The 16,641-nt window shown below is 33.3% G+C and overlaps 2 protein-coding genes across 2 annotated transcripts; one reads left to right on the forward strand and one right to left on the reverse strand.

Annotated features, from left to right (window-relative positions):
* The first annotated feature begins 4,478 nt into the window (after nucleotides 1–4,478).
* Nucleotides 4,479–6,572, forward strand: LOC25481868 (peroxidase 45). The gene is made up of 4 exons (XM_013610265.3): nucleotides 4,479–4,891; nucleotides 5,026–5,223; nucleotides 5,670–5,835; nucleotides 5,970–6,572. Exons 1-4 carry the CDS (start codon nucleotides 4,676–4,678, stop codon nucleotides 6,374–6,376), a joined length of 987 nt encoding a protein of 328 aa, XP_013465719.1. The 5' UTR covers nucleotides 4,479–4,675; the 3' UTR covers nucleotides 6,377–6,572.
* Nucleotides 6,573–6,723: 151 nt separating this feature from the next.
* Nucleotides 6,724–15,210, reverse strand: LOC25481869 (plasma membrane ATPase 4). The gene is made up of 14 exons (XM_013610267.3): nucleotides 14,903–15,210; nucleotides 10,706–11,062; nucleotides 9,713–10,474; nucleotides 9,410–9,532; nucleotides 9,230–9,334; nucleotides 8,987–9,131; nucleotides 8,729–8,893; nucleotides 8,382–8,620; nucleotides 8,260–8,292; nucleotides 8,076–8,157; nucleotides 7,830–7,990; nucleotides 7,572–7,745; nucleotides 7,268–7,450; nucleotides 6,724–7,002 (listed from the first exon to the last, which is right to left on the reverse strand). The coding sequence occupies exons 1-14, from the start codon at nucleotides 14,948–14,950 to the stop codon at nucleotides 6,724–6,726; spliced, it is 2,856 nt and encodes a 951-aa protein (XP_013465721.1). The 5' UTR covers nucleotides 14,951–15,210.
* Nucleotides 15,211–16,641: the final 1,431 nt, after the last annotated feature.

Consider the following 16,641-nt stretch of genomic DNA (forward strand, 5'->3'; position numbering starts at 1 on the left):
ATGCGCAAAGGATTACAAGAGACTGTAGTTTTTTTTAACTGAAGAGAGACATGTATAGTACTGCTGAATTGTATCAATGTCAAGTCCCTTTAGCTTCAAGACCGATACTACATGTCCCTTTAGATTATGACGCTCCCTAAGCCTGTCAGACAGTTCAAAATTTTTGTTAAAATAAACCTCACATAGATCATCCACGAAATATCTCTATGTCTGTGCGCACGCGCAATGGCATACCTGAAAATTTTTGTTAAAATAAACCTCACATAGCTTCTTGGCTTGCTCGGCAATATCTGAAAATTCTTTACAGCTGCCCGTGCAGTGTTTACTGTGCAGCCTCTCATTCTACTTCCCTCTCTTTGTCGTAGTCTTTCTTTATAGTGAAGTCAATCTGTGATGAGAAAAGCATGAAAACACAGTTAGATCAACAATGCAACAAATAGGACGAATCAGTGCATGAAGCTCCCACTAAGTGAATTTTGAAGAAAGCAGATGTATGCAGCCGTATCTCCGCAAGCAGAGAAGTTCATGCACGAAAGCTCATTCTCATCAACATTGCAACAAAATAATAAGATAAAATAAAAAGAAGCTACCTTGTTTTCCAAAAGATTATCCCAAGCTCTGCCATTCAGAACATATCAGACTACAAATTTTAATAAATCAAGAGGGATATATGTTACCAAACTATACAACCAAATTATGCCGGTCGAACACCATGCTGTTCCCTTTATTATCGCATACACTGCTATAAAAATTACCAAACTATTGTTACCATGGAAGAAAGATAGTAGTGCTTAGAATTATAGTCTTGCAACTAATGTAACATATATCTTATGGAGTACTAGCATGCATATGAGCACTGGAATGCACATCTATCTGCTTTTCTCGATGAGAAAAGCACCTAGTAGGAGAAGATCAGGTTTTTCGGCAAAAGATCAACTGCGAGACCTAGTAACCATTCTTAATTATTCAATGCAAATATTGTGAAGTAACGATTAGCTAGAAGGTCCCTTCACTTCATTCGCTTCAATTTATTTATGTTGATTTCCATTTGACTATTTGCGCAACTTATATAACTTAATCTCATAAATTTGTAGTAACTAACATGCAAAATAGCGAAATTAAAGGAGGGGCGTAAATTTTGCCCTTCATCTTTTTCAATTTGCCATTAAATTGTATTCGTCGTTATGGAAGTGCAGGTCTGTTTTACTTTACCTATGGTGTATTATCAGTGTCATATCTGATGTCTGTGTTATTTGTCGGTGCTTCATTCATAGAGGGAGCATTCCATCTTCCCAACAAATCAAGGTATATGAATATATGCTTGCATAAATATTAGCATTTGGTTTTTTTCTTTTCTTCTTTTCACATTGTTATCCGTGTTAGGGTTTATCATGAATGACACATTAGAGCCAATATATACAAGTATAGGTAAAAGAGTAGCTACACAAAACATAAATGATAAGTTAATCCAAAATAAAAGAGAATCAAAATCCTTATTTGATATATAATAGTATCTTCTCGTGGATGAGAAAAAGAAAAACCAATAAAGTGGATAAGGTGTTTGAGTCCATCTTCGTCATTATTAAAGATTTTGTAGTGATAAAAAACATTGAAAAAATTCTTGAAGATTGTCCAAGCCTCTCAAATTATATAATTCTGCATAATTGTGTCAATGTAGTCCCTTCGGTTTCACCGCCAACTCAACGCGTCCCTTTATAGTGTTCCCTCCATCAGCATGTAACACAACCATTCATTAACTATTAACTAGTGTCACAGACACAAACACAAGATACAATACTGATAATATAATTTAAGAAAATGAAAATAGTAGCTTGTAACAATCTGTGTCGGTGTAAGACACCAGACATTTCAATCAGAGAGTCGTTGCTACATATTATTCATTACTCTTCAATATATAATTTCCACAATGTTTAATCTTTTTTAAACCATTCAAATGGCTTACCTTGCAACTACAACGTGTTTCTTGTCTTGCTCTACAATCTCTGAAAGCTCCCTTTAGCTACTATTTTCATTCAAAAGGTTCGAGGTAAAAGGCTGAACACCATGAAGTGATCCCTGTGCTGCTTTCCATTGTGCTTCTCTCTCTTCTTTACCATAGTCTTTCTTGTTAGTGAATGTAGTCTGTGATAAGAAAGCATGAACACAATTAGATCAACAATGTAACAAGTGGGATGACTAAGTACACGTGACAGACGTGACTCCCAATAAGCGCCGCTTGGAAAAGGTAGATGTCTGCAGCCTTATCCCTGTAGGCTGATAGGCTATTTCCAATGCTTGAACACGTGACTTTTAGGTCACAACACAACAACCTTACCGTTTCACCAAGGTCTATCCTCGTAACCAATAGAACAAATTGACAAAAGAGAAAATAAAAATAACTTATCTTGTTTTCCATTTTTTTTCCATGCTTAGCTTTTCCAATCAGAATCTAGCCGATCACAATTTTGAGAGAATTGAGAGGGAAATAGGTTACCAAACTGTACAACCAGATTATCTCGGCCTAACTCCATATCATTCTCTTTATTCTTGCAAATTCCCATTTTGCATGTAGTGCTATACATGTTGAAATCTGGTAATTATATAGCCTTACCACTAATATAGAAGATCTCTTAGGAGTACTAGAGTGAAGACGGGTAATAATGTGCCCTTCTGCCTGCTTTTCTCAACAAAAATAATAGAATTTATAAAATTTATGTTATTATTTTAAAAAATAAATCAATTATTTGAAGAATATGTTGTCTAATAGGAGAGAACTAGCTTAGTGCTTGACTTATTATACTATGACAGGTTCTTCAAACAATCTACAAGGTTGGTGGAAAGACAAAGTAAAATTTGACAAAACGGTCCAACTGCAATTGCCAAATATGAAGAGGAAATAGGAATTTCAACATTGAATGACATGTTGAATCGGTCATTCGTCGACAAACCTGATCTTCTCCTATTAGGCGCTTTTGTCATTGCTCAGCTAGTCTTGTTTTATATATTAGACAACATATTCTTCAAATAATTGATTTATTTTTAAGAATAACGTAATTGACAGATTGCAGTAGTCTATGCAAATTGGGAATTTGCAAGAATAAAGGCAATGGGACGGGGTTAGGTCGACGTAATTTGGTTGTATAGTTTGATAACCTATATCCCTCTTGAGACTATTTGTTGATCTAACTGTGTTCATGCTTTCTTATCACTGACTGCATTCACTAACAAGAAAGACTATGGTAAATAACAGAGAGAAGCACAATGGGAAACAACACAAGGATCACTTCATGGTCTTCAACCTTTTACCTCAAACCTTTTCAATGAAAATAGTAGCTATAGGGAGCTTTCAGAGATTGCAGAGCAAGACAAGAAACATGCTGAAGTTGCAAGTTAATCCATTTAAATGGTTTAAAAAAGATTAAAGAAGTGGAAAGTATGTATTGAAGAGTAATGAATAATATGTAGCACCAACAATTCTAATTAAAAGTATATCTAGTGTTCTACACTGACGCATATTGTTACAAGCTACTATTTTCATTTTCTTAAATTATTATTATAAGTATTGTATCTTTTATTTGTTCCTTCAAGTGCTGATTGTTATTACAATTTACAATAAGTTTGTCAAAATTAAGGTTAACTTTTAAATATTACAGTGGAGTTACTATTGTTGCGGGAGATGGAAGGTTTATCATGTATTTATTTATGGGTGTTTGAAGTGTGGTTTGGATCAATTATGAGTTAAAAAGTCATTTGATACAAAAAAATTAAATACTTTGATTCGGTTTTGAAAAATAAATCCAAAATTCTAACTGATTTGAGTGATAGTTATAAAAGCACATCCAACAAATTTCAGTTTTGTGCGATTTTCATTTTTTTGGATCGGTTTGGATGTGATCATCTCTAATTTATATTAATAAAATATAAAAGAATAATGTGTATACCTAAGATTCTCTTTAAGAACGCATTTGAAGGGGCTCCACTGTGAATGCAAGTTTCTCACGACAAATTTTGTCTAACTCTTTGTATGAATGTTCATAAAGTTCAGTAAAACTCCACCTATTTCATATTTATAAATAGATAAATCGATAAAAAAATTCACATGACAAAATATGGGCAGAAGGGAAAGAGAACAATAAGGAAAGAAAAGAGGAGCACACATGGCTTAGTGCAATGTGTCATTCTTCCATTCACTGTTTTTAATATAATAAGAACAGGAATTACTAGAGCAGTAAATACGAACCATAAAGTAATATACAAAGTGGCTATCATATGATAAGATAAGAATTGAAGTGGCCATTGAAGTTTGTGTATACAGCTACTATCTCACTATACCAAGTTATATATAGAAAAAGGACCTTACACTATGTGTGGGACCATACTAGGTTTCTATGTATAACATAAATTTAATATGCACTTTTAATAAAGAAGTAGTATCACCACACTTCAAGAGCTTCCACTTCAACCTCATCACACAAATTAATGTGACCATCACAGTGAGTGCTATGTCAGATATTCTCAAAGTTCACAACACTTTTTCAATCAGCATTTTGGCTTGTAGTGTAGTTATTTTCCTTCTATTGTTTCCTGTGTATATTTAAATACTAAGCATGCAATCACCAAACTGAGCCTAATATTTCAGACACTATAGACCAAAAACAAAAAAAAAATCCAAGAAATGGGTTCTCTCAGCTTCCTCACCTTCCTTGTTAACCTGTTTCTTTTGCAGCTCATAACTAATTGTCATGCAACAAAACTTAGAGTTGATTATTACAGAAACACTTGTCCAAATGTTGAATCAATAGTCAAAAATGCAGTTGAGATGAAACTTCAGCAAACATTTGTTACAGCACCTGCTACACTTAGGCTCTTCTTCCATGATTGTTTTGTTCAGGTCAGTGTTCAATGTTTTTGGAATTAGCAGTGTCGACGTGTATCTGTGTTGTGTCAAGTGTCTGTGTCGGACTCTGTGTTTTACATTAGTTACTATTAAACTTTATAATGATGTGTTTGTATATGTGTGGACAGGGATGTGATGCTTCTGTGATGTTAGCTACAAGAAACAGCACTTCAGAAAAAGATAATCCAATTAATCTTTCACTAGCTGGTGATGGATTTGACACAGTGATCAAAGCAAAGGCTGCAGTTGATGGTGTACCTGGCTGCCAAAACAAGGTTTCATGTGCTGACATTTTGGCATTGGCAACTAGGGATGTCATAGCATTGGTAAATAATCAACAATCATAATATAAAATTTTGGTTCTTTTTAACAATCCTAATATAAGTTAATAAAAGCAATTTAGTAAAGTTCAGTTCGAAAAGGTTTAGTTCAGTTTACTGTAATGATAGTTCTAGTGCGTTCGATTGGAAACACAGAACTGGTGTACCGAACCTTTATACCAGTTTGGTTTGATTCACGACAAACCATAAAAAATTCTGTTCAGTTTTACTAAATTATTATAACAGTTCGGTCCAGTTTTCCTTCTTGAACCGGTTAAAACCTTGATTGGGCGGCTACTCCCATATATAAGCATATTTATAGAATATCATTCTTCTTTTGGCTAATATTTATGACATTATTATTTATTAAATAACTTTGGCCATGTAGATAATTGTAACATTGTTATTCATTGTAAAATTTAGCTGAATACAAAACTTAATTGCTTTTCCAGACAGGAGGGCCATCTTATGCAGTAGAGTTGGGACGGCTAGATGGGAGAATCTCGACAAAAGCAAGTGTCACAAACCATTTACCTCATCCAGAATTCAAACTAGCAAAGCTAACCAAAATGTTTGCTTCACATGGCCTCACTCTTACTGATCTAATTGCTCTATCAGGTGCTTTATTCATAATTATGAGCACAAAACTTGTTCGCTCGAGAGTATGAGACTTGTTATTTAGGGCTCGCTTATTACAGATTAAAAAAATGATTTTGATATTCAATAATTTAAACTGAAATGAATGACTGCAGGAGCGCATACTATTGGATTCTCTCACTGCAGCCAATTTTCGAAACGAATTTACAACTTCAAAAGTGGGAAGGTAATTGATCCATCACTTAATATTGGATATGCAAAACAGCTACAAAATGTGTGTCCAAAAGATGTTGACCCTAGACTTGCCATTGACATGGATCCGATTACACCTAGGACATTTGATAACCAGTACTACAAGAATCTTCAGCAAGGAATTGGACTACTCTCTTCTGATCAATCTTTGTTTACTCATAAAAGTTCAAGAAACCTAGTGAACTTGTTTGCATCCGACAACACAGCCTTTGAAAGAGCCTTTGTCATTGCTATAACAAAGCTTGGTCGAATCGGTGTCAAATCAGGTAGACAGGGCGAAATCAGACACGATTGCTCGATGATTAACTGAGCCATTCACCTTGTTTTGAGATCATTATTATCAAATATTTCCTTCTGTTTCTTCTAGCTTTTTCTTTCTGTTGTTATGAATGTGTTGAGAAAAGGTACCAATATCAATATATTGAGATTAGAGCAACAGTATCAATACCAATGTATTGAGCTTTAAGTGTGGCATTAACAATGCTAATGTTAAAAAAAAAAAACTATATCAGTGATGTTATTTGATACTTGAGAATAGTATCTCCTCCTAGCATAGATAGTAAAAGGATTATCCATCCAAATTTTTACAAGACACCTTTTTTTTAAAGATAGATTGACTAAGATCTTCGAGTCTTTCTTGAAAATTGTTGAAGCTTCTTAAACTGTGTAGTGCTGCTGAATTGTATCAATATCTAGTCCCTTCAGCTTCACCACTGATTCTACATGTCCCTTGAGAGTATGAACCTCCCTAAGCCTTGCAACTTCAGCACGTCTCTTGGCTTGCTCCGCAATCTCCGAAAGTTCTCTATAGCTATTCTTTTCATTGAAAACGTTGGAGGCTTCCGGAGGCTGAAGACCGTGAAGTGTTCTCTGCGCAGCCGCCCATTGTGCTTCCCTCTCTTCTTTTCCATAGTCTTTCTTTGTAGTGAAGGCAGTCTGTGATAAGAAAGCATGAACACAATTAGATCAACAATGCGATGCAACAAATAGGACGACTCAGTGCACAAGGCTCCCACCAAGTGGAGTTTGGAGAAATAAGATGTATGCGGCCTTATCCCTACAAAGCAGATAGGCTTCCGATATTTGAAAACATGTGACCTTCAAGTCACGAAACAAGGCAACAACCTTACCGTTGTGCCAAAGCACTTCCACATCAACAACTCAACACAATGATAAACGAAAATAAAAAAAAAGACCTTACCTTATTTTCCAAAAGATTATCCCAAGCCTTCCCGCTTAGAAAATAGCGGATTGCGAATTTGAGTAAATCAAGAGGGATATAAGTTACCAAGCTATACAACCAAATCACACCAGCCCAACCCCATCCCATTCCCTTTATTCTTGCAAATCCCCAATTAGCATACACTGCTATAAATGTTGCAATCTGTCAAATAACAGAACAAAATAAAATGGTAGTTACTCAATACTTATGTCATCTTAGGAAACTAACACATGCTACAGTATATATAGAATTGTTGATTGAAGAATAAGAGGTTCAGGTTTACCAGTTGAGCAATGAGAAAAGCACCAAGTAGGAGAAGACCAGGTCTTTCGGCGAAAGACCAACTGCGTGATCTAGTTACAAAAATTAGTGCTTGGCTTATTATACTAACTTGTAGATATAAAGCCGCCATCATCTCATCAGGATTATGTCTTATAGGCCTCACACCAAACTTGTTCTGCAACATATATAAAGCTATTCACACTTAGAATATCATCTAGTAGGTGATAATATTGAGTTAAACGAGAAATAATTAATTTACCGAAAAGAAGTTGGTATCTTTCATCGCCCAGAAAAATACTACTGTCATTAGTGCCATGTAACTTCCTAGGACAACACCAGTAGCAAATATCTCCCTCAGTTTCCAACTATCAGGTAGTGGAGATGGTTTCACTCTATCCTTTGATATTGTCATAATGGTACCTAAATACATGGCGGTATGGTAAGGAAATGAGTTTAAACAATTTAGCAAGAAAGTAACTTGAAGATCAAGCAAATAGTAACTTACCATCATTTAGAATGGCAATAATCAAAACCATGAAGGGTGCAAAATCAAACTTCCAGATCAACGCAATAAACATAAAACCGAACTACCAAAATGAAAAACCAAATAAGTATATAGTTTGACTGAAGTATACAGAAAAAAAAAAAAGTTGAAATATTTTTTGCATCAAACAAATTTCAACACTTACCACAATACGGATGGTGATTGACACAGCATAAATCTGTTCAACAATCAAACTTTTTGCGATTACTCAACTAAAAAAAATTTAGTAAATTCAAAATATTGAATTGGATATGCAAGGAAACTAACAGTATAATTCTTCATCCTTTGAAAAATCGCTCGGCTGGTGAGCACAGCGCTAATAATGACACTAAGACCGGGTTCAGTGAGGACAATATCAGAAGCACTTCTAGCAGCATCTGTAGCATCAGCAACTGCAATTCCGATATCGGCTTTCTTTAACGCAGGAGCATCGTTTACACCATCTCCTGTCATTCCACATATATGCTTCTTCTCTTGCAGCCTCTTGACGATTTCGTATTTGTGCTCTACCATATCAAACAAAGATAAAAGGGACTAAACTGTAAAAACTTCAAAGCGTTGGACAATTTGAACAAAACGTGTCTGACATGGCACTTTGGTCAAAAGTGGCATACCTGGAAATACTCCTGCAAATCCATCAGCCTTCTCGATCAACTCGTCAACTGGAAGAGCCGAAATAGAAGAATCTTTGTCTTGACCAAGCAAAGCAGACGATGGATACATGTTTGTTCCCATTCCAAGCCTTCTACCAGTTTCCTTTCCAATGGCAAGCTGATCCCCTAGTGAACAACAGACACCGCAAGCGATTTCAAAGCTACAGAAAACTTTGAGTTGTGGTGTATGCTATAACAAAATGTGGCCTAAACTCTTACCAGTAATCATCTTAACATTCACACCAAGGTTAAGTGCTCTTCTAATTGTTTCAGCACTATCATGCCTTGGAGGATCAAACAACGGTAGCAGACCGACAAATTGCCATGGTCCACCAGGACTATCTTTTGTTCTCTCAGGTACCTCCTGTTACACAAATCATACAATACAAGCAATTATAAAACAATTTACTTAAATTAAGTACAAAATTAGAAATATTGATAATTGATATCATTTTTACATACTTGTCTTGCAACACCTAAAGATCGAAGTCCACGCTCCGCAAACTTATCAATCACTGCATGAACTTTTTTCCTGACATCTTCTTTGCAATTGCACAGGTTTATTATCTAAAACAGGAGAAAAGCATGGCCAAGTTATCTTCTATAACATCAGAAAACCATGATAATGAAACCAATAATTACCTGCTCAGGAGCTCCTTTGCTCGCTCGATGCCATTTTCCATCGGAATCGATATATGTAAGAGCAGTCCTCTTGTCTACAGGATTGAATGGTAGAAAATGCACCTCCCTTATACCAGCTCTTGCCTAGTCATTAAGAACATAATAATTAAATTTTATCTATGCCCAAAATTCATATTTTTCGTATCTGTTTTCTTTTGAACCAGGGTTACTGTTCTAACAAAATTTTATCCATATCTAAAATTCAACTTATTTTTTCCTTTCATCATTCTTGTTTAAAAAAGAAGCAAGTTTTGACCTATTTACCTCTTTAGGATCAGCAAGCATTCCAACTATTGCAGCATCTATAGCATCTTGATTTTCAGTCCTAGAAGCTCTTGCTGCTAAAAGCATCACATATTCCTTCTCAATTCCCTTGGCAAACACTTCAATCAAGTTTCTATCAACACTAAGCTTATTCAGAGTGAGAGTTCCAGTTTTATCACTGCAAAGAACATCCATTCCAGCCATTTCCTCAATAGCTGTCATTCTTTTTGTAATTGCACCTTGCTGTGAAAGCCTATGAGAACCAATAGCCATAGTGACAGACAAAACAGTTGGCATTGCAATTGGAATTCCACCAATCAAAAGCACCAAAAGATTGTCGATTCCATCTCTATACTTGCGGTGTTGTATCGGATACATCACTATAAGCTCAACCAATATTCCAATAGCGATTGAACAAATGCAGAAGTTTCCAATTGCTGTAAGCACTTTCTGAAAGTGTCCAACTTGATTAGTACTATCAACCAAATGAGCCGCTTTACCGAAAAAAGTATGCACACCAGTAGCAATAACAACTGCTTCAATCTCACCCTTCTTAACCGTCGAACCTGAAAACACTTCGTCCGATGAACTCTTTGTTACAGGAAGTGATTCTCCTGTTAAAGCAGACTGATCTATGCTCAAAGGATCTCCCTCAAGAAGACGCGCATCAGCTGGAACAATATCTCCTAACTTGATGCTGATTATGTCTCCTGGTACTAAAATTGCAGCATCTTGTTCACTCCATCTACTATCTCTTAGTACCTAAATTATTTTGTAACGACAAACATATAAATAATCCATCATTTGTAATCTTTTTTTTTTATCAACTGATCAATGATATGAGGTTATTTAAGAAAGTTTATTCTTCATTCATCAAGTAATATTTCTTAAAATAAATGAAAGATAAATCGAGGCGCTGCTACATGGTGCAACATGGATAAGCGAACTAGTATATGACGACAAGTTAGTGAAGAGAAGTATGTAAAACAATACCTTGGTTTTGGGAGCTAAACCAGCCATGAGAGCAGCGGCGGCATTGCCGGCATTGTTTTCTTCAATGAAACTGATTGTGGAATTGATGACTAACAAAGCAATGATTCCGACAAAGTCTTGCCAATCAGGGGGCCTTCCACTTCCATTAGCCAAAGCAATGGCCATGATAGCAGCAGCTTCCATAACCCATGATAAAGGATTCCACATAAAACCCAAAAACTTCAAAAACTTGCTCTCTTTTTTCTCTTCCAATTTGTTTGGTCCAAAGACTTGAAGCCTGTTGGCTCCTTCTTCTGATGTCAGACCTTGTCTTGAACATTTTAGCTGCTCAAACACCTCGTCTATTGGAATCCGTTCCTACAGGAACAACAACATTAACAATGTTTCATTTCAATGCTTGTTACAATTTTCCAAATGTTGGATAACATAATGCAGAAACTGTATCTTATATGTTGCATGTTGTTCAAAGGTTTTTAAGAATACTGCATTAATTTAAGGGACTGGTATAATATAAACTTTTGATGATGAAATCAATGTAACTTGATGAAGGAAAGACTAACATGACTCAATTTTAAGTAACGAACATTTTTCAATAAAAATATTAAGGTTTTGTATGCTTAGGTTTTTTTATATGGATTAATAAGAGGATACATGAACATTTCAGCAACCATGAAGGCACGTGCATGATGAAGAGTACCGGAAAAAACAAATTAAGAAGCATGCTGTGTTTGGAGATTAAGCTATTTTTATTTCTCGCAGTACACTCAAACATTTTATTTCCCTTTGCCAAACAAGTTTTATATCACTACTTAACTTATCCTTTTGAGTTGGATAGAGTTAAAAAATAAAATATTACACCATTCTCGGATTATATTTTGAATTTTATTTATATACACCCATAAATTTTAGGGTTAAATATATTTTTAGTCCCTACAGCCATTTTAAAGAATAGTCCCTACATTTCATTGAATGTTTTTAAAATCCCTATATTTTTCTACCATTAACAAAATTGGTCCCTACCATCTATTTTTGCTGACCAGACAAACAGAACATGCCACGTAGACGCCACATGGACTCATTAATGACATTTCATGCCACGTGTTAAAATTCTAATTTAAAAAAATAAATATTTATCACACTTAAAAAATTAAAATTAAAAAGTAAAACAATCCCTCTTCTTCCACATTCTCTCTTCCATCATTTTTCAATTTTTCATAAATGAAAATTAAAAAGAAAAGGGTTTGTTTAAACATAAATTTGCACTAAAGATTTGTCTGTGAAATCAGAGGTAAGAATTTCGTTTGGTTGAGAAAGGAATCATCAAGATGCAGCATATTATCACAGATAAATCATAAATCTAAGGAGTGAAAATAGTCATGCACGCAAAAGGAAAGGCTTTGAATCAGGCCATACTGAGATTAAAAGGAAAATGGACCAAAAGCTGACCCACAAACCGAACCCAACCCCACCCCTTCACCGGAGAACAGAGCATGTCGGCGGATCTAGCAAGGTTCAGATCTGCAAAACTGAACGGACAGGAAAAAGGGTGGTGTGGCAGCTAGAACAGCAAGCACCACAAAATTAACCATCTACAGAGAGACGAGAGGATAAGGGGAAGAAAAAGAAATAGGATAAAAAATGGAGGAAGAATTTAGGGATTGGAATCCAAATTGAAATGGGTTGGATCCATGGGTCGGGTTAAAAAACCATTTCATTTGGCCCAATCCATTTAAAAGGACAAAAAATATTTAAAAATGCCACATCAGCATTCTGTTTGGTGACTGGATGGAAAATAGACGGCAGGGATCAATTTTGTTAACGGTAGAAAAATGTAGGGATTTTAAAAACATTTAATGAAATGTAGGGACTATTCTTCAAAAGAGCGCAAAATATAGGGACTAAAAACATATTTAACCCTAAATTTTATGGTGCACAAATTATATCAATGATTCCTCTAAAAAAATTTATATCAATAATTCTTCCCTAACAAAAATATATCGAAGATTCTGCCCTACTTTAAATAGATGCTAGTATGGAGGGTCTGTCTTAATGTAAATTTAGATCACGCTAACAAATATTTTTAGAGTGTTAGTATTTGTTAAGATGTCGAAAAAGAAAATAAGTGATGAGTTTTATGTAAAAATATAACTAAAGTTTTAAAATGTTGAATGCATTATTTTTAAGATAAAATAAAAATGCACTTCTTATAAAAACAATTGTGAGAATTTCACTAGTTACTTTTATTTAGCAAAACAAAAAAATATAATATTAAATTGTCACTTGTTTCTACCTACCACACTCTGACTTTATGAAGTTTAGATTTTCTTTATTTCTACAATTTTTTATAGATTCTATAAAAAAAAGATAAAATTACACTTTTAGTCCCTTAACTTAATTTCAAGTAACAGTTTGGTCCTTTATCTTTTTTTCATTTCAATTTGGTTTTTTTTGTCCATTTTTATATGCATTTTCAAGCTTCAAATCTAATATTCTTATGCAAACATAGACGAAAATCATAGATTTGAAGATTGAAAGACCATAAGAAAATAAAATCATGAATTTTAAACTTAAAAATTCATATGAAAATGGACAAAAAGGATCAAATTAAAATAAAAAAAAGATAAAGGACCAAACTGTTACCTGAAATTAAATTAAGGGACTAAAAGTATAATTTTACCTCAATAATACACCATAGACTCCATTTATGAAAGATAACATAAATCAGATATCCTCTCAAAAAAATGAGATGTCTGTATGATTGAAAATTAATCCTACAATATCTCATTTGTATTTATCTTTCTCTTAAATTAAATATTTCATTTTTCTTAGAAATAGAGAGTACTTTGACCCAATTTTATAGTGAGTAAAGTCGTAAATCATAATCATAGAAAAATAATTTTCGTCAATATTTGTTTTTGACAAAACATCTTGGTCACATTTTTCCGATACTTTATTTAATTAGTCAAATAACTATCTATTAGTTTTTTTTTAGGGAAACTATCCATTAGTTATAGCTTTTGTCAAATAAAAATTATTAGTTATAGCTAAATAACACTAATGACTAATTTACAAGTAAATTTGGGTGAAATTTGAACTCTATATTTTTAGGAGACAAAGTCAAACTCTTTTTTCTTCATTTTAAAGAAGGATAAAGTCAAGTTCTTATCGCTGAGTTCACACACCTTTTAAACTATTTTTAAGATATTTATATTCTTATAACCCTTTTAAAAAAACAATTTTCATATTCGGAAAAATTTTGAATTTAAAAGAACAATTTTAATTTTCAAGATATATTTTTTTAAAACTGTTTAAAAGAAGTGGTTAATAAATTGCATCTTTTTTTTTTGACGAAGAATTGCATTTTTGTTGTTAATGAGATTTATGCTGTAAAAATATGGTTAACATTGTTCACGTATAAAAATCCTCTTGTATATAAAAAACAAAAAATTACCAAAAAGAAAAACATTGTTTACCGTATAAATACGATGAACAGTACAATGTCACCGTGTTAGTGTCAATTACTCTTGCCGTTTTGGAAAATAAGAAAAGATTATTTTTTCAGGGGTTTTTCTATCATGTGCAAATTTGCACATGTTAAGAAATTTAAAATAGTAACTTTGCATTGGAATTTGAACATTTTGTATTAAATATATAACTTTTTGTTAAATAATTGTTGTTTTCAATAAAAATTTGCTACTTTTAGTTACCTTAACATGTGCAATATTGCACATGTTAGACAAACCCTTTTTTCAGATTCATTAAAAAGTGATGTACCTGATTTATATTGTAAACAAGATATATCATTAATTCAATGAGTAACTAATTAACTACTAATATTTGTCTGTACAAACAAAGTTGCCACGATAAAAACGGCAAAATGGCCTGTTCTCAAACAAATGATCAATCAGTCTAAAATAATAAAACATAAAAACTTCATAACAATTATTTATCTATATAATGTTAAGAGAAATACCAAAAGAAAATAAAATTGTCAAGAGAATTTAATATTTGTGCAGTATGCTGCTGTTAACTCATGTGAATCATTTCATAACTTTAAAAAAAGAAAAAATTGAATATCAGAATAGAGAGACTGAAACACAGAAACCTACATGAAGAAAAATGGTGGGAGAGTGGGAAAAAAATGGTATGAAAAAGAAAAGATAAGATAAGGGGAAAGTAACAATATAGAATACGTACAAGATCGACGCTTTCATTTTTAATCTCTTCGAGGCTGATACCTCCCATGTTGGATGAAGGAAACGTGAAAGATGAATGAATAATATGAGAGAAATGAATGAGAAAAGTGAGTTGGGTTAAATAGAAAAGTGTTGAGTCATGGGGTTAGTGAAAATAAATGCAGCTAGCTAGGTAGAGATAATATAGAAAGAGGAAGAAGTTGGGAAAAAAAGATTAAGGTTTGAGGTGTTGTGTGATGTGTATGGTTTTTTTTAAGTGAAACCGTGAACTACTCTACGTGTCTAACTTTTCTAGTTTAGGTGCCTTCTCTAATGCTTTACATTTATAATGTCTTTTGAAAGAATACGGCGATGAAACTTACACACATTAAATATAACGATAAAAATATAAAGTCGGTTCGAATATGTATATCCATAACTTATCACATGTCTAGCATTTTATAATATGAGTTGTACGTATATTGAGAACCATCTACAGAGAACCATCTACATTTATGTATAAATGATATGTTAGGGTTGTTCAAAAAAAAATCTTCTTAAAAAAAAGGGTTGTTCAAAAAAATCATAAAAACCAACCGATCGAATTGAACCAAAAAAATTGAATTGAAATGAATGTGACTAATGATTTTGGAATTGAGTTGAATCAGCTCGATTTAATTCAGCTCATGAATTATCAATGTCGTTTTCAAAAGTATATTCTATTTTTCTTTTAGCAAAAATAGCGTTGACGCGCTTGGTTCGTATATTCATTTCACTCAAAAATCGAACTCAAGATTTTCCTGAAAAATTTGTTATATGGTGGAGTTCATTAACCATTTAAGCTCAATTATTTGATTTTATTAGGTTAAATGGTTATCTTAACAAAATTGAGCTGTTCAGAAGTAAAATTTTTGGAAACATTAATCTATCTTTGCTTTTCCTTTCAGGAAAATACAGGTTTATATTGTTTTTCAACTAAACTGCACCGTTCCGTACGTACATTAGAAAGTATAATATAATTTCTTTTTTTAAGGGAGACCGTATAATTTTTCTTTTCTAAAGTATGGGAAAACTAATGCTATTTCCCTTTTCTTACCCACTCCTACAATCATGCAAGAGTCACAACAACTCTTGGGTTAGGGCCAGAGCCATATCATTATCATGCATATATACCTTTATTTCCATCACACATGTTCCATATGATATATCTCTCATAGAGAGTATTATGTAAATATTTTTTCAAAATATAACTACACTTATTATATTTTATGCAAAAGAATTTCTAACCCTCCATTCAATTAGTTTCTGGATCCGTCCCTGTCTAAAAGCATATAGCATCGAGCATTATAACTCGCAAAGTTAGAGATATTAATTTAGTCTTGAATTTGTTTAGAATGAGTGTTAGTTTTATCCTCTTATTTTTGTTTTATCAATAAATTTCTATGTGTTCCACCTAATATAAATTTTCTTTTTGTTAGCTTAAAAAAAATCCAACATGCCATCAAATATCTAGATTCAGTACGAAACATCTATTCTTTTCTGTTATTACTGTATGATGACACAAATTTGGCTTCTTGCCTACTAGGTTATATGTTTAGGTATTTTCCATGTTCTAGCGTTTGAATTACATGCTATAGGTACAACATGTGATGATCAATGATTAATATCATGAAATTTATATATCCGTCGTCAACAGGTATCTTTCTGGTATGTTACCTTATTTTTAGGTTAATAGTAATAATCATTTAATAAATTAGTTTA

Source organism: Medicago truncatula, chromosome 1, assembly GCF_003473485.1.
Source record: "Medicago truncatula cultivar Jemalong A17 chromosome 1, MtrunA17r5.0-ANR, whole genome shotgun sequence".
Taxonomy (NCBI): Eukaryota; Viridiplantae; Streptophyta; class Magnoliopsida; order Fabales; family Fabaceae; genus Medicago; species Medicago truncatula.

Bases quoted from the DNA above. Each gene is read 5' to 3' on its own strand.
- LOC25481869 (XM_013610267.3), bottom strand. From the start codon at position 14,950: ATGGGAGGTATCAGCCTCGAAGAGATTAAAAATGAAAGCGTCGATCTT. The intron at 8,158-8,259 runs GTAAGTGTTGAA...TCATTTTGGTAG, and splicing joins CAATCACCATCCGTATTGTG to TTCGGTTTTATGTTTATTGC. The intron at 7,003-7,267 runs GTAAGGTCTTTT...TTCTTATCACAG, and splicing joins ATAATCTTTTGGAAAATAAG to ACTGCCTTCACTACAAAGAA.
- LOC25481868 (XM_013610265.3), top strand. From the start codon at position 4,676: ATGGGTTCTCTCAGCTTCCTCACCTTCCTTGTTAACCTGTTTCTTTTG. The intron at 4,892-5,025 runs GTCAGTGTTCAA...ATGTGTGGACAG, and splicing joins TCCATGATTGTTTTGTTCAG to GGATGTGATGCTTCTGTGAT. The intron at 5,224-5,669 runs GTAAATAATCAA...TTGCTTTTCCAG, and splicing joins CTAGGGATGTCATAGCATTG to ACAGGAGGGCCATCTTATGC.